The sequence below is a fragment of the Salmo salar genome, chromosome ssa05 (genome assembly GCF_905237065.1).
Source record: "Salmo salar chromosome ssa05, Ssal_v3.1, whole genome shotgun sequence".
NCBI classification, from domain to species: Eukaryota; Metazoa; Chordata; class Actinopteri; order Salmoniformes; family Salmonidae; genus Salmo; species Salmo salar.
Window position 1 is genome coordinate 39,068,898 of NC_059446.1, and position 23,262 is coordinate 39,092,159.

General features: G+C 42.9%; 2 protein-coding genes across 2 annotated transcripts in view; one reads left to right on the plus strand and one right to left on the minus strand.

Moving 5' to 3' along the window:
* LOC106604826 (dedicator of cytokinesis protein 2) overlaps positions 1-2,546 on the minus strand; it is a 153,788-nt gene extending 151,242 nt beyond the window's left edge. The window contains exon 1 of the mRNA XM_045718221.1: positions 2,369-2,546. Coding sequence (XP_045574177.1) covers positions 2,369-2,411 — 43 coding nt within the window. The 5' untranslated portion in view covers positions 2,412-2,546. The remainder of the gene's footprint in view (positions 1-2,368) is intronic.
* Positions 2,200-21,554, plus strand: LOC106604871 (histamine H2 receptor). Its single transcript, XM_045718223.1, is given in 6 exon segments — positions 2,200-2,349; positions 16,174-17,487; positions 17,489-17,655; positions 20,535-20,703; positions 20,792-20,909; positions 21,094-21,554. Coding segments are annotated over 4 exon segments (1,164 nt in total). The 5' UTR covers positions 2,200-2,349; positions 16,174-16,669; the 3' UTR covers positions 20,802-20,909; positions 21,094-21,554.
* The last annotated feature ends 1,708 nt before the right edge of the window (positions 21,555-23,262 follow it).

Here is a 23,262-nt window from a genome sequence, read left to right on the forward strand (position 1 = left end):
GGCTTCCCGATGCAAGCTGCCGATGCAAGCCTTCGGGGACAAAAGTTGAATAAATCCATTTAATATAGCCTACACCATCACAATAACATGAATTATTTATTTAGTTGTGATAGGACTATAAACCTGGGAATGTATTAGAAAAATTAAAACATGATGTGACTTTATACTGATGGTTCGGAAAAAGTTGCAAGAAAGGCATGCACTCTGATCCTTGCGCTTCCAGCGGAGAGAGAGACAATTGCATTACTGCTCTGCACTCTTGGAAAAACAGGTGCTATCTAGAACTTAAAAGGGTTTTTCAGCTATCCCAGTAGGATAACCCTTTTGAAGAACCCCTTTTGGTTCCAGGTAGAACCCTTTTGAGTTCCATGTAGAACCCTTGCCAGAGAGGATTCCACATGGAACCAAAAAGGGTTCTACCTGGAACCTAAGAGTGATCTTGTATACCAAGCAAGTTATGGTATCTCTAATCATTGGAAGATGACATAATTAAAAGTGAAATGTGAAACGACCAAAAGCTGCTATTTAGGCTATAATCTGAATGGAGTTGTTGATATGTGTAGGTAAACTGTAGGACGGTGAGAAGTGCAGTAACGTAGTTAGCTAGTTTCTCTCAGTGTGACGCAGTCAAGACAGGTACTATGTAATCGGATGGAATAATAAATAACTAGCAAGAAGTTAGTCTGGCATGAGTTAACAGCGTTGGCAGTCTCTCCCACTGTGCCTGCTCCAGTGCTCTGTCTTACACACACATTCACACACACACTACACAGACTCCACCTCCCCATAGCCTACAGCTTCTCCACAGCTCCAAAGTAGCAAAACAATTGGCTTTTCTGCTGCTTCCCTCAGTCGGATCGGACCGGGTGCATAAGGTGACGGGGTCTGGTTGTCCTTTAGGTACTTTCGGAACGAGTTAAAACTGTTTATTTATACATATTGGGGCCGGGGCTTTCACGTGTCCATTTCGGAACAGGACCTGTAACTCCCATCAGAATTTGTCCTCATCTTTCAGGTTGTTCAAATTCAATCAGGAAGTGTTTAGAGAGTGATTAGAGGGACAATAGAGTGCTGAGTACCAGGCCATTAGCGAGGGCCGTTGGACTGCGGGTCATGACTCATGACTGCCGGCGTGGCGGTAACAAGGTTACCATGATAGCCCTAGGCGGAGAGAAGATTTTGCCATTTTATAACAAATTTCATGCAATTCTACTCATTTTGCCATGGGGTGGAGAGAAATGTTCGACTAACAAAATCAATGGGGGTGCTTCAGTCTGTAATTTGACCATGATTACTACACGTTTAGACTAACTAACACATTTGTTTTATTTTTTTTTGGAACTCATTCGGGGTCTCAATTTACTGTTGAGAGTTAGAATAGTTGTCACGTTCGTCGTAAGGATGGGACCAAGGCGCAGCGGGAATGTGTAAACTCATCTTCTTATTTATTGAGAAGAAAACAAAACAAAACACTTGAATCAAAACAACGACGAAGAAACAGTCCTGTGAGGCACACAGCTACACATGGAGCAACTACCCACAAAAACCCATGAAAAAACACCCCTACTAAATAGGACCTTCAATTAGAGGCAATGAGGAACAGCTGCCTCCAATTGAAGATCAACCCAATAAACTAAACATAGAAATAGAAAGACTATAACGAACATAGAAATATACTAACATAGAACATTAACCAAAAACCCCGAAACACATAAAACAAACACCCCCTGCCACGTCCTGACCAAACTACAATAACAAATAACCCCTTTACTGGTCAGGATGTGACAATAGTAGAATACGCATGGTGAAATGAAAAACATTTGCTTGTGCATCAGCAGTTGTCTACTATTCTAACTCTCAATAGTAAGTTGAGACCCCGACTGAGTTCCTAAAAGTAAAAAGGGGTGCGTGTAGCCCATAGGGCCAATCACTGTTCTAATGCATTGTAGAACTACTGCAACAAATACAAACCCTGCTCTGAAGATCAATATGTTTATGTTTATGAAAAGTGACAGTGATAGAATCAGTCTTTCTGATTAGGAAACATGCCAGGGTTGAGCCAGAGCAACTGCTATCATGTGTGTCAAGTGATACCTGACACTCATGTCACAAAGTCACTTGCTGATGCAGCCATTGAAGCACTCGGTCATTTTGTTTCACTGAACATAGAGGTCTATCAGTGATCTCTACCTCATCTCTCTCTATCATGTCTGTGCAGACAGTCAGAACGTTAGTCAGTTACCTGAGGTCTGCTCACTTCCTGTCAAGGAGGAAGTGAGGGCGATCGGAGATCACCCTCTGCAAGCAAGAAAGCAAACACACACAAACACATACACTTGGACTGCACAGGTACGTGTGGGTTACTTACCTATGCCATATCGCTCCGTTGTGGTCGTCATCCAAGGAGCCATGACTGCCTTTCTTTTCTCTCTCTCCACCTCTCTCCCGTGTACTCTCTTTCTCTTTCTTTGGGTGTCTGAGATGCGTTTTCTGCTCTACCTCTCACTTCTGCGTTTTTTTTGTCTGTATATATGAAAGCAGATAACTCCTCCCCCTCTCCTTCCTTCCTCTTCTCTTTCTCTTCTCTTGCTCTCTTCACAGTTGTCATGGGATAACCGTCTCAGTAGTTGTTTATGTAGAGGCCTGTTCACTAACTGTAGCTCTCTATGTGGCCTCATACTCTTAGAAAAAAGGGTTCCAAAAGGTTATTTGGCTGTCCCTACAGGAGAGCCCTTTTTGGTTCAAGGCAGAACCCTTTTTGGTTCCAGGTAGAACCCTTTTTGATTCCAGGTAGAACCCTTTTTTGTTTCCAGGTAGAACTATTTTTGCCCGTTGTGTAGAGGGTTCTATCTGGAACCAAAACGCTTCTACCTGGAACCAAAAAGGGTTCTTCAAAGGGTTCTCCTATGGGGACAGCCAAATAACCATTTTAGGTTCTAGATAGCCCCTATTGTGTAGTCCGAACGAGGAACCTGTTCTCAATGAGTGTTCAGTGGGCAGCGCGAGTGTACTATGTGAGGCAATAGTTTAGTCTAAAGTGACAAATGATCTTACTAACTTGTTGGCAGCTTATCTGAAATACAATTTATTTCATAGGCCTACTATGTTTGATATAAGACACAACAGATACTTGGCAACATGTTTCAGCTCCTGCTTGGGCAGCGTTCCTAAAAACACAAGCTCCTCTTCTCTCTCCTCTTTCTGCTCCTTTGCATGTGTGATGGAGTGACCAGACAGAGTGATGTTGCCAGCCCTGCATCTAAAACAGTTTGTGCCAGTCCACTCCCACTCTGGATGTAGCCTAATCTTGGTAAACCATCCGGGAGCTAACAATTCTATTCCGCTGCACGGATTCAATAGGCAATAGGAGGCTAGATGTAGCTTACTACTACTACACCAATTGATGTGTAGCATGTAGTTGCCTTACTTATCCACAAGAGGGTAGTATACGTTACATTTTACAAGAGGTCATAACAAAATACAGTAGTTGCACAGTACAAGCAAGTTTTCGCTTTTTAGAAATATGAGAACTGAACAGACCCACACATAAATGATGAACCTTTATAAAAAAAAGAACTGACTTGATAACATAATAATCGATTGTCTATGAGATAAAACTATCCAAATATGGTGAAATTGATTTCTGTATAACACACCCGATTTCATTCAAGTGACCTCTCATGCACAGTCCACAGCATGCTCAGTCTGCCACAACATGCATCCATGGTCCATTACCTACATGTTCATGTGGGAACAGAATGGAGAGATGCTATATTAGAAGACCAGCGGTGGGAAAAAACGTCCTCAATTGTCATACTGGAGTAAAAGTAAAGATACCTTAATAGAAAATGACTCAAGTAAAAGTGAAAGTCACCAAGTAAAATATGACTTCCATAAAATTCTAAAGGTATCTGGTTTTAAATGTACTTAAGTAAAGTGGTGGAAAAACTTCTCAATTGTTATACTTGAGTAAAAGTACAAAGTAAAAGTAAACGCTACACATCAAATTCCTTGAATTAAGCAAACCAGATGGCACAATGTTATTTTTGTATTTATTTTTACAGACAGACAGGGGCACACTCCAACACTCAGAAATAATTTATAAACGCAGTATTTGTGTTTAGTGAGGCAGTAGGGATGACAACATGTTATATTGATAGGTGGGTGAATTGGAACGATTGTCTTGTCCTGCCTGAGCATTCGAAATGTAATGAGTACTTTTGGGTATCAGGGAAAAGGTATGGGAGTAAAAAGTACATCTTTTCTTTAGGAATGTAGTGGAGTAAAAGTACAAGTTGTAAAAAATATAAATAGTACTTTCAATTATTTTCACTTAGGTACTTTAAACCACTGCCGAAGACCTTTTCTTTCAAACTGACAGACAGGAAACCACAATGGAACATACAAAAGGACTGAATATAAATTATAACATATTTATCTAGTTTTGAAAATGTGTCTGGGTGCATGTTTGCAGAGCCGCCGGAAAACAGCCCCAGTACTACACACACACACACTAACGCACATTAATTAATTAATTATAATTGATTCATAATTGGTCCATCCCACTCAATTAAACAAATCAATGTCCCCTTGCAACCCTAAATACATAACTCAAAAGTCCCAAAAAAAGAAAACAATCTGTGCCTTCAGACCTTTTTGTTCAGTGTGTGTTGCATACTGTATGTGTATTTCTGTAATCGCGTTAGAACTCACAGACTGGGAATAGTGTGTCACAATGTATATACAGTTCAAGTCGGAAGTTTACATACACCTTAGCCAAATACATTTAAACTCAGTTTTTCACAATTCCTGACATCTAATCCTAGTAAACATTCCCTGTCTTAGGTCAGTTATGATCACCACTTTATTTTAAGAATGTGAAATAGTTGAGAGAATGATTTATTTCAGCTTTTATTTCTTTCATCACATTCCCAGTGGGTCAGAAGTTTACATACACTCAATTAGTATTTGGTAGCATTGCCTTTAAATTGTTTAACTTGGGTCAAACATTTCGTGTAGCCTTCCACAAGCTTCCCACAATAGGTTGGGTGAATGTTGGCCCATTTCTCCTGACAGAGCTGGTGTAACTGAGTCAGGTGTGTAGGCCTCCTTGCTCGCACAAACTTTTTCAGTTCTGCCCACAAATTTTCTAGAGGATTGAGGTCAGGGCTTTGTGATGGCCACTCCAATACCTTGACTTTGTTGTCCTTAAGCCATTTTGCGCATTGTCCATTTGGAAGACCCATTTGCAACCAAGCTTTAACTTCCTGACTGATGTCTTGAGATGTTGCTTCAATATATCCACATAATTTTCCTCCCTCAGGATGCCATCTATTTTGTGAAGTGCACCAGTCCCTCCTGTAGCAAAGCACCCCCACAATAATGATGCTGCCACCCCCGGGCTTCATAGTTGGGATGGTGTTCTTCGGGTTGCAAGCCTCCCCCTTTTTCCTCCAAACATAACAATGGTCATTATGGCCAAACAGTTCAATTTTTGTTTCATCAGACCAGAGGACATTTCTCCAAAAAGTATGATCTTTGTCCCCATGTGCAGATGCAAACCTGGCTTTGGCTTTTTTATGATGGTTTTGGAGCAGTGGCTTCTTCCTTGCTGAGTGGCCTTTCAGGTTATGTCGATATAGGACTCGTTTTACTGTGGATATAGATACTTTTGTACCTGTTTCCTCCAGCATCTTCACAAGGTCCTTTGCTTTTGTTCTGGGATTGATTTGCACTTTTCTCACCAAAGTACGTTCATCTCTAGGAGACAGAACGCGTCTCCTTCCTGAGCGGTATGACGGCTGCGTGGTCCCATGGTTTTTATACTTGCGTATTATTGTTTGTACAGATGAACGTGCTACCTTCAGGCGTTTGGAAATTGCTCCCAAGGATGAACCAGAGTTGTGGAGGTCTACATTTTTTTTCTGAGGTCTTGGCTGATTTCTTTTGATTTTCCCATGATGTCAAGCAAAGAGGCACTGAGTTTGAAGGTAGGCCTTGAAATTCATCCACAATTACACCTCCAATTGACTCAAATAATGTCAATTAGCCTATCAGAAGCTTCTAAAGCCTTGACATAATTTTCTGGAATTTTCCAAGCTGTTTAAAGGCAGTAAACTTAGTGTATGTAAACTTCTGACCCACTGGAAATGTGATACAGTGAATTATAAGTGAAATAATCTTAATGACTCCAACCTAAGTGTATGTAAACTTCCGACTTCAACTGTATGGATCCACATGTTTAGCAAGGATGTTCCATACCATTCTTCTCTCCCGTAAGGACACTCTGTGTTGTTTCATCCTGTTATGAGGTCTGGATGTATATACCTCACTGTATAGTCTGGAGTTAAACAGGCTGGGGCCAAGAACTACTTTAAAACTCATCTTTTAAAGTTAATCCATACAACTTTTACATATACAGTACCTAGTCTTGTATGGTATTTTACCAAATAGGAAGACACACAGCTACAGACATGCGCACATACATGCACACGCACACAGGGTTGGATGGATTACTTGAAAAATCAAATCAGTTACTGATTACAGATTACATGACAATAAAGGTAATTAGTAAAGTAATCCATTGGATTGCTCAAAATGAGTAACGTCATTTGATTAATTTTGGATTACTTCCTTGGTTAGCCAACATTCTGCCTCGTCAGTTTTTGCTACAGACCAATCAGTTCCCCAAATCCCACAGAAGTGCTTGCTGAACTTCCTGCACCTCCTTGATGAAATGGTATCACTGCTAAAATGTTAGATTTACTGTCAAGTTTCAGGGAAAGCTTTCCCAATCCTCATACTTTGATTGTGAAATTATAGGCCTACTACACCCAACCACCAAGCAGATTGTGGCCAGTTAAAGAGGAGATTGTCATTTGAATGTCTCACCCATCTTTAACATTACAGTCTGGCATGATAAAGCCTTCAGTAGACAGATATTTTTTTTATTTTTTATTTAACCTTTATTTAACTAGGCGAGTCAGTTAAGAACAAATTCTTATTTACAATGACAGCCTACACCAGCCAAACCTGGGCCAATTGTGCGCCGCCCTATTGGACTCCCCATCACGGCTGGATGTGATGCAGCCTGGATTCAAACGAGGTACTGCAGTGACACCTCTTGCACTGAGATGCAGTGTCTTAAACCACTGCGCCACTCAGGAGCCCAATATAACAGATGTAACAGAAATCTTAATTATTTCATGAGTTTTGTGTAAATACTATGAATAGTGTTGCAAATACTATGAATACTGTTGCAAATACTGTTGTCCGGACCTCTGGCAGTCTCTATGGGGGTGCCACAGGGTTCAATTCTCGGGCCGACTCTCTTCAATGCCATACAACTCTGCTTCCGTGGCCTCCAACTGCTCTTAAATGCAAGTAAAACCAAATGCACGCTCTTCAACCGATCGCTGCCCGCACCTGCCCGCCTGTCCAGCATCACTACTCTGGACGGTTCTGACTTAGAATATGTGGACAATTACAAATACCTAGGTGTCTGGTTAGACTGTAAATCTCCTTCCAGACTCACATTAAGCATCTCCAAACCAAAATGAAATCTAGAATCGGCTTCCTATTTCGCAACAAAGCATACTTCACTCATGCTGCCAAACATACCCTCGTAAAACTGACCATCCTACCGATCCTCGACTTCGGCAATGTCATTTACAAAATAGCCTCCAACACTCTACTCAACAAATTGGATGCAGTATATCACAGTGCCATCCGTTTTGTCACCAAAGCCCCATATACTACCCACCACTGCGACCTGTACGCTCTCGTTGGCTGGCCCTCGCTTCATACTCGTAGCCAAACCCACTGGCTCCAGGTCATCTACAAGTCTCTACCAGGTAAAGCCCCGCCTTATCTCAGCTCACTGTTCACCATAGCAGCACCCCCCCGTAGCACGCGCTCCAGCAGGTATATCTCACTGGTCACCCCCACTCCTTTGGCCGCCTTTCCTTCCAGTTCTCTGCAGCCAATGACTGGAACGAACTGCAAAAATCACTGAAGCTGGAGACTCATATCTCCCTCACTAGCTTTAAGCACCAGCTGTCAGAGCAGCTCACAGATCACTGCACCTGTACATAGCCCATTCAACTACCTCATCCCCATACTGTATTTATTTATTTATCTTGCTCCTTTGCACCCCATTATCTCTACTTGCACATTCATATATATTCTGCATATCTACCATTCCAGTGTTTAATTGCTGTACTGTAATTGCTTCGCCACCATGGCCTATTTATTGCCTTACCTCCCTTATCCTACCTCATTTGCACATACTGTAAAAAAACTTTTTCAACTGTATTATTGACTGTATGTTTGCTTATTCCATGTGTAACTCTGTGTTGTTGTTTGTGTCGCACTGCTTTGCTTTATCTTGGCTAGGTCGCAGTTGCAAATGAGAACTTGTTCTCAACTAGCCTACGTGGTTAAATAAAGGTGAAATAAATAAATAAATAAATAAAAACAAGGTTTGCAAAAAAACACTTCAAAGAAGTTTCCACTATTTAGCTGAGTGAGCAGCTGATTTATCATGTGGTTTATCTGGGGCACAGGAAGTGGCTGTGTTGAGTAATGAAAAATGTTCAAATGTTCTTTGACACAGAGAACTTGGAGGCTGACTTTTTTCTGCAAAAAAACTTGTGTGTGTGTGTGTGTGTGTGTGTGTGTGTGTGTGTGTGTGTGTGTGTGTGTGTGTGTGTGTGTGTGTGTGTGTGTGTGTGTGTGTGTGTGTGTGTGCGTGTGCGTGTGCGTGTGTGTGCGTGCATGCGGACATGTTTAACTATTCCACAAGAATAGAAAACCAACTACATTTTTACCAACTAGGGACGTTTTGTTAGTCCCCACAAGGTCAAATGCTATTTCTAGGGGGTTTAGGGTTAATGTTAGAATTAGTGTTAGGGTTAGAATTGCGTTAAGGGTTAGGGCTAGGAGCTAGGGTTAGTTTAAGGGTTAGGATTAGGAGCTAGGGTTAGGTTTAGGATTAGGAGCTAGGGCTAGGTTTAGGGTTAGGGTTAAGGTTAGGTTTTGGGTTAAGGTTTTGGTTAGGTTTATGGTTAGGGTTAGGGTAAGAGTATGGGTTAAGGTTAGATAAAAGGTTACGGATTATGGAAAATTGGATTTTGAATGGGACTGAATTGTGTGTCCACACAAGTTTAGCTGTACAAGACTGTGTGTGTGTGTGTGTGTGTGTGTGTGTGTGTGTGTGTGTGTGTGTGTGTGTGTGTGTGTGTGTGTGTGTGTGTGTGTGTGTGTGTGTGTGTGTGTGTGTGTGTGTGTGTGTATGCACTGTGATACGTTATCACCTTGACCTGATAACAGGAGGGAGGCAGACACCTTGCGACTCACAAGGAGAAAATAGGGTGGAGCTTACAGGTGTGTGGGGTCTGGTGGGGCTGGAGAGAGGTCGTCAGGTAAGGGGATTAAGAGACAGAGATGTGTGTTTGTGGGTGAACCCATATGTAAGCAGGAGAGATGAGGCATAGACACTTGGATAGAAAATAAGTTGTGGGACAGAGAGCAACAGCCACAGACTGATAGAGCAAACGAGAGGAGGGGAAAAGGTAAATAAAAGATTGGTAGGGAATGCAAGACAGAGAAAAAGAGACCCACATGAAAAGATTTAACACAAGATCAGTGAAGTGATTCCAGAGAGAACAACTCCGCTAACTCTGAAAGCTGCGTGTTCTCGACTAAAAATACCATCTAATACCAGTAAAAATACACAACAACTGTCTGAGACTCCTTATAATGACCCATTAAAGAACATTCCAGTCCTCTCAAAAGTCCTGGGGCAAATCTCAAATAAGGACACTCTATGGTGAGCTCTTGTGAAAAGTAGTGAAATGCTGTATATGAAGAAGACAGAAAAGAGACGTAGAAGGATAGCATGAGAGCTAGCATCGAATTAACTTGCTAAGCATGGGGGCGAGTTGTACAAAAGTACCGTGGCTAATTCAGATCTGTATGCTGACTGGCATCTTGTTTTGAAAGGCTTCCCTAATTGGAGGACAGCTTGTTTACCATGCATTGTGAACAGGTATGAAACTAAATTATAAATTGTATTTATATGCAAGGGGAAGACTATTAAAGTTATTGTCAAAGTATATTAACCACGGTAGAGAGAAAGAGAACAAGGGGGGGCAAGAGAAAATGAGTCATACACACATGCGCGCACACGCATCATGAACGAGTCTTTGGTTCCCATACAGCCTGACGGAGTCGAGGAACGTTAGAGCAGAGAGGAGGAAAGTAGAGAGGGATGACACAGTACAGGAGTTGGAGTACCACTGAGACTGCGGTGAGTTTAACACGTTATCTTATTCCAATGTCAGTGACAAATGAGTACATTTGTACCAGGTGACAAAAACGCTAACCTATTAAACGGTCAAATTCTACCACATAACTTCCTCAGGAGCTGAATACATAAATGCCTTTACTATCAAGACCTGTTTTTGACCAAGTTCAAAAACCCATTTATAGGTGATCTGTTCTGAAGCTTATTAATAAGCTACCAAAAATGACTTTTCAACTCACTCAGCCAGTCACATGCACTGTTGTTATACAGTGTACACGTAACCTGCACGTAACTGGGAACACAATGACAAAACAGAGGTCACCAATTCTCTGGACCTGAGAATGTGGGAGTGTGAGTGGGTGATCTGTCTATAGAGTGAAACCCGACGGAGCTGTTTGTGTTTCTATTTCAGTAGAAATAGAAGGGGATTTGGCTGAAACAGAAACAGAAACAACTATATCTGGTTATGATTTTATTTGTTTAATCCAGTTGGATAAACACTCCAAACAGTTTACCTGACCGCTCGGTTCTCAGGCAAATCTCTTGTTAAGACAAAGGTGTTTGATCACACGAACAAAAAATGTTAAATTGGTATTCAAAGCATCTCACCAATCATACTGTCTCGGCACTTTGGGGGGGGGCAGGTCGCCTAGTGGTTAGAGCGTAGGGCCAGTAACCGAAAGGTTGCTACAGCAAATCCCCGAGCTGACGAAGTAAAAATCTGTTGTTCAGTTAACCCGCTGTTCCTAGGCTGTCATAGAAAATAAGAATTTGTTCTTAACTGACTTGCCTAGATAAATTAAGGTACAAAACATGAAAAGTCTCATTAGTCATTCCAGGCCCAGCTCTAGAGAAAAAAACACAGCTGAAACTCTTTGGCTGGATTCCAACTTGCTATGCAAGAATGGCTTCCTTTAGCAGGACGGTTAGGTAGATAAATCGTTCCTTTGCTTCCCTTAAAACTACTGATTCAAACCCATCCAGTCCTTTCACCTTTCAATGGTCCTGAAATAACACAAGTAGACTCAGGTCAAGAGAATTGGAATGTAGATCATCTAAAAGATCATGTGAGGTCACTTCCACTTAGCATAAATCCTTGTCCTGTCACTGTGTCGTGACACAATGTATACACAGACCCCCCAAAAATACTAAACACTAATTATACTGTCTCATTATACTGTCTAAGTCCCAAATGGCACCCTATTCCATATATAGTACACCACGTTTGACTAGGGCCCATAGGGTTCCTAAAGGGCTCCGGTCAAAAGTAGTGCACTGTGTAGGGAATAGGATGTAATTTGGGACAAAGACCAAGTCTATCTAACAATAACAGGTCAACTCCTCTCTGTATGACACAACAACAATTGGTCTTCGAAGATACAGTTGAATTCGGAAGTTTACATACACTTAAGTTGGAGTCATTAAAACCCGTTTTTCAAGCACTGCACAAATTTCTTGTTAACAAACTATAGTTTTAGCAAGTCGGTTAGGACATCTACTTTGTGCATGACACAAGTAATTTTTCCAACAATTGTTTACAGACAGATTATTTCACTTATAATTCACTGTATCACAATTCCAGTGGCTTAGAAGTTTACATACACTAAGTTGACTGTGCCTTTAAACAGCTTGGAAAATTCCAGAAAATTATGTCATGGCCTTAGAAGCTTCTGATAGGCTCGAAGATTTCAGTTTGTTTTTCAATTGAATTGTTCACATTATAGGTCACATTAACAGTAGAAAAAGTTCTGACATGATTTATCTTTGTCTCATTCTTTTACATCACAAAAACCTGGCATTTTTACAGGGGTGTGTAGACTTTTTATATCCACTGTAGGTCTGTAACAGTTTGGGTCTAGAGTGTCTCCCCCTTTGAAGAGGGGGATGACCGCGGCAGCTTTCCAATCTTTTGGGATCTCAGACGATGCGAAAGAGAGGTTGAACAGGCTAGTAATAGGGGTTGCAACAATTGCAACGGATAATTTTAGAAAGAGAGGGTCAAGATTGTCTAGCCCGGCTGATTTGTAGGGGTCCAGATTTTGCAGCTCTTTCAGAACATCAGCTATCTGGATTTGGGTGAAGGAGAAATGGAAGAGGCTTGGGCAAGTTGCTGTGGGGGTTGCAGGGCTGTTGACCGGGGTTGGGGTAGCCAGGTGGAAAGCATGGCCAGCCGTAGAAAAATACTTATTGAAATTCTCAATTATAGTGGATTTATCGGTAGTGACAGTGTGTCCTAGTCTCAGTGCAGTAGGCAGCTGGGAGGAGGTGCTCTTATTCTCCATGGACTTTACAGTGTCCCAGAACTTTTTGGAGTTTGTGCTACAGGATGCAAATTTCTGTTTGAAAAAGCTAGCCTTTGCTTTCCTAACTGCCTGTGTATATTGGTTCCCAACTTCCCTGAAAAGTTGCATATCGCGGGGGCTATTCGATGCTAATGCAGTGCACCACAGGATGTTTTGTGCTGGTCAAGGGCAGTCAGGTCTGGAGTGAACCAAGGGCTATATCTGTTCCTGTTTCTACATTGTATTGAGGTGTTGTGTTCATATTTTAGACAATCATATCATACACTTTCTCTCTCAAATTCCAACACACACCAAAAAAATACCGAAGTCAAATCAATTCAGAAATACACATAGAGAAACGTGAACACCATAGTTCTTTAAACACACAGATGTACTGAATATGTATTTGTATTCATTTATTTTAATTGCGCTTTATTTAACTAGGCAAGTCAGTTAAGAACAAATTCTTATTTACAATGACAGCCTACCAAATGGCAAAAGGCCTCCTGCGGGGACGGGGGTTGGGATAAAAATACAAAAAATAGAACAAAACACACATCACGACAAGAGAGACACCATAACACTACATTAAGAGAGACCTAAGACAACAACATAGTAAGGCAGAAACACATGACAACACAGCATGGTAGCAACACCACATGACAACAACTTGGTAGCAACACAGCATGGCAGCAGCACAACATGGTAGCAGCACAAAACATGGTACAAAAATGATTGGGCACAGACAACAGCACAAAGGCAAGAAGGTAGAGACAACAATATATCACGTGAAGCAGCCACAACTGTCAGTAAGAATGTCCATTATTGAGTCTTTGAATAAAGAGATGAAGACAAAACTGTCCAGTTTGAGTGTTTTTTGCAGCTCGTTCCAGTCGCTAGCTGCAGCGAACTGAAAAGAGGAGCGACAGTGATGTGTGTTCTTTGGGGACCTTTAACAGAATGTGATTAACAGAACGAGGGTTGTACTGTACGTGGAGGATGAGGGTTGCAGTAGGTACAGTATCTCAGATATACAGTGACTACGGAAAGTATTCAGACCACTTGACTTTTTCCACATTTTCTTGGGTTACAGCCTTATTCTAAAATGCATTAAATGTAGTTTTTTTTCATCAATCTATACAATACCCTATAATGACAAAGCAAAAACAGTTTTTTATTATTAATAAAATGTTATTTTATTATTTATTATTAATTTATTACAAATAAAAAACTGAAATATCACTTCTACATAAGTATTCAGACCCTTTACTAAGTACTTCGTTGAAGCACCTGTGGTAGCGATTACAGCCTCAAGTCTTCTTGGATATGACGCTACAAGCTTGGCACACCTGTATTTGGTGCGTTTCTCCCATTTTTCTCTGCAGATCCTCTCAAGCTCTGTCAGTTTGGATGGGGAGATTTGCTGCACAGATATTTTCAGGCCTCTCCAGACATGTTCGTTCGTGTTCAAGTCCGGACTTAGGCTGGGCAACTTAAGGACATTCAGAGACTTGTCCCAAAGCCACTCCTGCATTGTCTTGGCTGTGTGCTTAGGGTCGTTGTCCTGTTGGAAGGTGAAACTTCGCCCCAGTCTGAGGTCCTGAGCTCTCTGGAGCAGGTTTTCTTTAAGTATCTCTCAGTACTATGCTCCGTTCATCTTTGCCTCGATCCTGACTAGTCTCCGAGTCCCTGCCGCTGAAAAACATCCCCATAGCATGATGCTGCCACCACCATGATTCCTTGTAGAGATGGTGCCAGGTTTCCTCCAATCTTTGTTTCATCAGACCAGAGAATCTTGTTCTCATGGTCTGATAGTCTTTAGGTGCCTTTTGGCAAACTCGAAGTGGGCTGTCATGTGCCTTTTACTGAGGAGTGGCTTCTGTCCGGCCACTCTACAATAAAGGCCTGATTGGTGAAGTGCTTCAGAGATGGTTGTCCTTCTGGAAGGTTCTCCCATCTCCACAGAGGAACTCTAGAGCTCTGTCAGTGTGACCATCCTTTTCTTGGTCACCTCCCTGACCAAGGCCTTTCTCCCCCGATTGCTCAGTTTGGCCGGGCGGCCAGCTCTAGGAAGAGTCTTGGTGGTTCCAAACTTCTTCCATTTAAGAATGACGGAGGCCACTGTGTTCTTGGGGACCTTCAATGCTGCAGAATTTTTTTTGGTACCCTTCCCCAGATCTGTGCCTCAACACAATCCTGTCTTGGAGCTCTAATGACAATTCATTCTACCTCATGGCTTGGTTTTTGCTCTGACATGCACTGCCAACAGTAGGACCTTATATAGACAGGTGTGTGCCATTCCAAATCAAGTCCAATCAATTGAATTTGCCACAGGTTGACTCCAATCAAGTTGTGGAAACATCTTAAGGATGATCAATGGAAACAGGATGCACCTGAGCTCAATTTCGAGTCTCATAGCAAAGGGTCTGAATTCTTATGTAAATAAGGTATTTCTGTTTAAAAATGTTAATACATTAGCAACATTTTCAAAAAACTGTTTTCGCTTTGTCATTATGGGGTATTGTGTGTAGATTGCTGAGGAATTTTTTTATTTAATCCATTTCAGAATGTGGAAAAATTCAAGGAGTCTGAATACTTTCCGAAGGCACTGTATGCGTTCTCACATACTGTGAGTCAAACAGACATACAGACACACCCCTTTGTGCCTTGTCTGTGGGAAGTCAGTCTGTAGTGGGGGTATGTCAGGCCAGCAATAGACATTGGGGGCTGCCCAGATATGGACATACACTATGGGAACGAAGCTTTGCCAAAAGTCCTCCAGTAAAACATAGAGTGGGTGAGTCGGAGAGAGAAAGTGTGTGTGTGTGTGTGTGTGTGTGTGTGTGTGTGTAATCGGTAGAGGTATATGTTATGGTGAGAATGCGTGTGTGTTTGGGGGATCTGAGAAATAAGTCTGTCTGAAGAGATGAGTCTTCAATTTGGTGCCTTTCCATATGTGGTCAGAGTCAAGGCAAACAGAATCTCTGCATATATTTTTGTCTTTCTTCCTATTTCTTCCTATTTTCTACTCTTTTCCCTTTCTCTCTCACTCCACCCTCCTCTCTACCCTCTCCATCTTTCTCCACCACCCCTGCCCCCCCCATTTCTATCCCTCCCCCACCCCCTCTCTAACACTCTCGCCATGTGGTGGTAAATTATATACCGTTTCAGTGATTAGACTTCTACATTCGAAACCTGGAGCATTTCCCAAATGTCCATTTAAGCATAAGCGGGAGGGAGAGCAAACACCCCTTGCAACTTACTGACGCACATTCACAGACACACGCACACTCACACGCACACGCACACGCACACACACACAGTTTATCTTATCAGCCTCTCTTATTGAATATTCCACCACTAGACATGTGTAACTGCTGCCCTCATTTTCCATCTCACTAATCTTGATAGCTTAGTAAGTGAGCAATATTCGTCTGCTGCCATTTCCTTTCATTTGCTTCCTATTTTCTGATAGTGGAAGTACCTGCACTTGTAAGTAGCTCGGTAAAGTATCTCCTTGCAGTATAGAGGCCATGTTACTTTGTTTTTGGGGCTGTCTGACTTTCTGTTGCTCTGTGTTTTTAGATGAAGTTGTGACCTGAATGCGAAAGCCAGCTGAGTGATATGGATAACATGGAGCAGTGTGGACCAGTCACCAACAGAGGGCAGTGTTCTACAGCCCATCACCACATACTGGACCAACCATCGGACTCCTCATCGCCCCTTCTCTCAGAGGACCTGTGATACACTGACCTCTCCATCCAGAAACCAGTACAATCGGATATATACATATATATATATCAAATATACACAAACATACCAAGGAAAATAGCTCAAACACACAGATGAATGTCCATCCACGTACATCAGTATGGATACAGCCACACCAAGATGAATCTTCTCTAAAGGATTTATCCACTAGTCTGGACTGAGTTGTTGTAGGGCAGGGGTTAGGGTTAGGACTGGGTGTAAGGGAGGGGTTAGGGTTGTGACTGGGACTCCACAGTGGTGTAGGGCAGAGGTAAGTGTCAGGACTGGGTGTAGAGCAGGGGTTAGGGTTGGGACTGGGACTCCAGTGAGGATGCTGTCTATGGTGATACTCGGTGTTTTCCTGTCCCTGCTCATCCTGCTGACAGTGTTTGGTAACGTCCTGGTTTGTCTGGCCGTCTGCGCCACACGACGTCTCCGCTGCCTCACCAACTGTTTCATCGTCTCCCTCGCCATCACTGACCTGCTGCTTGGCATGCTTGTCCTGCCTTTCTCCGCCCTCCTCCAGCTCAGCGATTGGCCTCTGGGGCCGACCATCTGCAACATCTACATCTCATTGGATGTTATGTTATGCACCGCCTCCATCCTCACGTTATTGGCCATCAGCCTGGACCGCTACCTGGCCGTGACCGCGCCCCTTAGATACTCCTCACTGGTGTTGCCGAGGCGAGTTGCCTTTGCTATGGCGTTGGTGTGGGCGGTGTCGCTAGCGGTGTCATTCCTGCCAATCCACCTGGGCTGGAACACTGTGGACGGCAACGTGCAGAATCGCGGCCAGGGGGACAACATGACAGAGTGTAACTTTGAGCTGAACCCATCGTACGCTGTTGTGGACTCCTCCTTAACCTTCTACCTCCCCTTGCTGATCATGTGCTGGACCTACCACCGTATTCTTCGCATCGCCCGGGCGCAGGCAAGGCGCATCATCCACGCGCGCCCCAGACTTAACAACAACAACAGCTCCTCGTCAGCCCCTCGTCAACTCACCTCAGTAACAGCAGTGGCTCTACGGGAACACAAAGCCACAGTGACTCTAGCAGCAGTGATCGGGGTCTTCGTTGTGTGCTGGCTGCCCTACTTCACCCTGTTTACCATTATGGGTCTGAAGAAGCAAGAACTACCCAGCAGCCTACCCCGTGGTGCAGTGGCTGGGGTACATCAACTCAGCTCTGAACCCTTTGCTCTACGCTGCCCTAAACAGAGACTTTAGGTCCGCCTACGCCCGCCTGCTGCGCTGTGGTTACTACGGATACGGCAGGGGGAGGGGCCGGCCACCATCCCCCAACACATTCATGACAGGTAAAAGGAACAAGGGTAAAGACAACATACACTGGGAAGGAACATACACAATAACTCATAACTTCAAAATCCTATTTTTTCTGGTGTCTAATCAAATCAAATCACATGAAACCTTATTTGTCACACGCGCCGAATACAACAAGTGTAGACCTTACCGTGAAATGCTTACTTACAAGCCCTTAACCAACAGTGCCGTTCAAGAAGAGTTAAGAAAATATTTACTAAATAAACTAAAGTAAAAAAAAAAGAAAAAGTAACACAATAAAATAACAATAATGAGGCTATATACAGGGGGTATAGGTACCGAGTCAGTGTGTGGAGGTACAAGTTAGTTGAGGTAATTTGTACATGTAGGTAGGGGTGAAGTGACTATGAATAGATAATAAACACTGAGTAGCAGCAGTGTACAAAACAAATGGAGGGGGGGGTTCAGGTCAATGTAAATAGTCCGGTGGCCATTTGATTAATTGTTCAGTAGTCTTATGTCTTGGGGGTAGAAGCTGTTAAGGAGCCTTTTGGTCCTAGACTTGGCGCTCCGGTTTCGCTTACAGTGTGGTAGCAGAGAGAACAGTATATGACTTCGGTGACTGGAGTCTCTGACAATTTTATGGGCTTTCCTCTGACATCGCCTATTATATAGGTCCTGGATGGCAGGAAGCTTGGCCCCAGTGATGTACTGGGCAGTACCTCTTTAGCACCTTATGGTCAGATGCCAAGCAGTTGCCAGACCAGGCGGTGAATCAACCGGTCAGGATGCTCTCGATGGTGCAGCTGTAGAACTTTTTGAGGATCTGGGGACCCATACCAAATCTTTTCAGTCTCCTGAGGGGGAAAAGGTTTTGTCGTGCCCTCTTCACGACTGTCTTGGTGTGTTTGGACCATGATAGTTCGTTGGTGATGTGGACAAAAGGAGCTTGAAACTCTCTACATGCTCCACTACAGCCCCGTCGATGTTAATAGGGGCCTGTTCGGCCCGCCTTTTCCTGTCATCCACGATCAGCTCCTTTGTCTTGCTCACATTGAGGGAGAGGTTGTTGTCCTGGCACCACACTGCCAGTTCTCTGACCTCCTCCCTATAGGCTGTCTCATCGTTGTCAGTGATCAGGCCTACCACTCTGGTGTCGTCAGCAAACGTAATGATGGTGTTGGAGTCGTAATTGGCCACACAGTCATGGGTGAACAGGGAGTACAGGAGGAGACTAAGTACACACCCCTGAGGGGCCCCAGTGTTGAGGATCAGCATGGTAGATGTGTTGTTGTCTACCCTTACCACCTGGGGGCAGCCCGTCAGGAAGTACAGGATCCAGTTGCAGAGGGGGGTGTTTAGTCCCAGCTTAGTGATGAGCTTCGTGGGCACTATGGTGTTGAACGATGAGCTGTAGTCAATGAACAGCATTCTCACATAGGTGTTCCTTTTGTCCAGTTGGGAAAGGGCGGTGTGGAGTGTATTTCAGATTGCGTCCTCTGTAGATCTGTTGGGGCGGTACACGAATTGGAGTGGGTCTAGGGTTTCCGGGATAATGGTGTTGATGTGAGCTATGACCAGCCTTTCAAAGCACTTCATGGCTACCGACAAGAGTGCTACAGTGGCTTGCAAAAGTATTCACCCCCTTGGCATTTTTCCTATTTTGTTGCCTTACAATCTGAAATTAAAATTGATTTTTGGGGCGGTTTGTATCATTTCATTTATACAACATGCCTACCATTTTGAAGATGCAAAATATTTTTTATTGTGACGCAAACAAGAACAGAAGACTTGAGCGTGCATAACTATTCACCCCCCCAAAGTCAATACTTTGTAGAGCCACCTTCTGCAGCAATTCCAGCTGCAAGTTTCTTGGGGTATGTCTCTATAAGCTTGGCACATCTGGCCACTGAGATTTTTGCCCATTCCTCAAGGCAAAACTGCTCCAGCTTCTTCAAGTTGGATGGGTTCCGCTGGTATACAGCAATCTTTAAGTCATACCACAGATTTTCAATTGGATTGAGGTCTGGGCTTTGACTAGGCCATTCCAAGACATTTAAATGTTTCCCCTTAAACCACTCAAGTGTTGCTTTAGCAGTATGCTTAGGGTCATTGTCCTGCTGGAAGGTGAACCTCCGTCCCAGTCTCAAATCTCTGGAAGACTGAAACAGGTCTCCCTCAAGAATTTCCCTGTATTTAGCGCCATCATTCCTTCAATTCTGACCAGTTTCCCAGTCCCTGCTGATGAAAAACATCTGACCAGAGTACTTTCTTCCATATGTTTGGGGAGTCTCCCACATGCCTTTTGGCGAACACCAAACGTGTTTGCTTATTTTTAGGTTTGCAGGTTTGTTGTGGTGCCATGTTCTTTCCATTTTTTAATAATTGATTTAATGGTGCTCCGTGGGATGTTCAAAGTTTAAGATATTTTTTTATAACCCAATCCTGATCTGTACTTCTCCACAACTTTGTCCCTGACCTGTTTGGAGAGCTCCTTGGTCTTCATGGTGTCGCTTGCTTGGTGGTGACCCTTGCTTAGTGGTGTTGCAGACTCTGGGGCCTTTCAGAACAGGTATATATATATACTGAGATCATGTGACAGATCATGTGACTCTTAGATTGCACACAGGTGGACTTTATTTAACTAATTATGTGACTTTTGAAGGTAATTGGTTGCACCAGATCTTCTTTAGGGGCTTCATAGCAAAGGGTGTGAATACTTTTCCGCTTTAAATTCTTTTGAATTTTTTGTAACAAGTAATTTTTTTCACTTCACCAATTTGGACTATTTTGTGTATGTCCATTACATGAAATCCAAATAAAAATCAATTTAATTTATTACAGACTCGGTCAATGGTGAGACTGTGTGGACAGAATATACAATTCTTGTCTTCTGGTCTTGTATCCCTCTCAGGTGGGGGGAAAGTATGTGGAGGGGAGGTGGATCTATTGTGTGGACACTCCTCTTCCTGCAGGGCGGGGCCAAGTGAGACAGGTATGATGCTACAGGAAGTCAGCAGAGGAACGGCCACGCCGTCTCCTCAGCTAAACAACGGGGCCGCTGTCGCCAACGGCAACGACAGGTGATTGGAGATCACTACTGAGCTAAAAAAAAAGCACAAAATGATCTGTATATTAATCTGTATTACCATTCTGTGTCCTGTGTGTCAGATCCTGCTGACCCTGCGTCTAACTGTGAGGAGGATTCAGTGTCCCACCAGTCATGAACGCTGAGCCCAGCCAGCCTGACCCACACACCTAGCCCAGGGGTCAATCACATCACTGACAAGTAAGACACACCCTGAAGTTATTCATGAGTTCAAATGAAGGTCATTGATGAAAGCCGAAACGTCAATCTTTTAATAGTTACACAAATAACATAAGATGTTTTTTATGGTGAGAAAACGTTGCGCCTTTTTCCTTTCCAATAAAATGTTCATAAAAGTGAACCACTACTCTGTGTTCTCCCCCAGGACACAAGGACTATTTGGCCATCTCCAGAAAGGAGAGCAGGCTACGGATGTGAAGGAACTCATCCAAAATATCACAGGCAATCCAGAACAAGGATTCAGAGGACTTTCAACCAAAAATGTTTTTATCAGATTCTATTTCTATCCCCTCAACCAATGAGCAGTGACTGGGGAAAGCCACGAGTCACTTTGTTCTCGAACACTGATAGCTGGAAAGAAATATCACGGGATGGACAGAGAGACAGAAAGACTAAAACTCTCTTCCCAGACTGGTAGTGGACTCTAACCACTGGTGTTATTCATATGAACCTGACTGTAAGCTTCCAATGTAGCAGATACTTTGCCCCCAAGCAATGGAATATGATACCACAATCTGACAAGGAGACTAGACGCTTAGCAATGATTTAATTCATATCAAAATAATCAGTCTTCTGAGAGAAAAATAAAAACAATCTTTGACAGTGTTTCATCTTTATGAGGAATTGTTTGATTGTGCAGCTACTGTATATGGGTCCTCTACGATGTGTTGTAGATGTATGTATGTGTACATGTACTGGACTAAAACATGCTCCAGAAAGTCTTGGAATCCAATATTTGTCATTTCTAACCACAGTGCCATCTCTCTGTTCTTGAGAGGCTGTGAAGGTATGCCCCCTCCATCCAGGGATGGTACTGAATGCCGGAGGTGGAGTGGTACAATAAATGGTATTTACCAGTAGTCAAGGATTCTAATAATAGTATAGCATTTATTTGCTTCAGGAGCTCTGTCATGGAAGCCTAATCAGAACTTTGTACAAAAATGATGAAAAATAAAAGTAAAGTTCTTGAAAAAAAATAACATAACTTGTTATTTAGGACAAATTAACAGAGGTTTTTTAGTTTGTAAAGAAATGTGGCATATTGCTGGTCTGCACACATCAACAGCCAGTCGCTTAGGCCCAACCTGCGTGTGTTGTGGTGGTACTAATGGTTTCTCACAACTGATGGCTTATACGGTTGTGGCTAGATGGAAGTGACTTTACGCAGCAGGTTATGAGAACTAACGCAGCAGGTTAGGACATTTAAAATAGCAGGTTAGGAGAATTGGAATAAGGTTAGGAAAAGCTAAAATGCTACAGTTGTCCCCGACGCAACAACTCGATGGAGTTGTACTCCATCTACAGACAACCATAAAAGTCATCAGTTCCAAGAAACCATCCGTAGCCTACCGCCACACCGGTCTGCACACATTAACCTCCTGTCGCTTACAGAAGCAGCATTGAGCTGGCACTGAAATACCTTTAAGAAATACACTGTTTAAGAATTAGCGGGTATGCTAGTAGGCTAGTGCTAACCTCATAGCTAGGTCTACAGAGACAGCTATACAGTAAGGATAATTTTACATAGCAAATATAATTTACCCAAAATAAAATAATCCATTCTTGATTAGAATAAACTAAGTTATATTGAAAATTCAACCAAAATTACCCCCCCCCCCCCCCCCACCCAGTCTGTAGAAATATAGGATAACTGAAACTAAAATCAATGTTAGGCCTACAAAACTCAAGGAAAGAAACCGAGCGCTCGATCAACCTTAATGACAGTCCCAAGGAGGAGACTTGTGAGTGAGATGTGTTCACAAACGTTCTGATGAGGCAGAAACTGTCTTGGAATCTGATATTTGTCATCTCATTTCTAACCACAGCAGGCTACAATCAGTGTTCTCTATTTCCACAATCCATCCAATCGAGTCAACAAAGCACATGAATCATATCTAAAGAATGCTTACTGATATAGAGATAAGTGAGGAGAATGGGCAGATACGAGTGCCTGTTCTCACATACAATATGGAGGTCAGTTTTGGTCTTAGAGCTTTATCCAATCAGATCCGCTTTAGCCAACATCCGCATAGCAGTTGTTTTGGTGTGTCAAAGGTAGAACTGCTTTAGAGCTGTCAAATCCACAAGTGGCTCCCGGCATTACACCTAAAGTGAACATTGCCAATGTCTGCACGGAGTTGCATTAACAGAAATCCCATGCAGCCTTGTTTACAAGTTTCAACACCGGAACTTGAGTTGTAATGTACACCTCATTAGGATTGGAGTAAGAGATGGATTGAAATGTACATAATGGGTACCTGGAGGAAAATGGGGGAGGGTCATGATTTTTCAATTTCAGTCAATTTAGATGTTT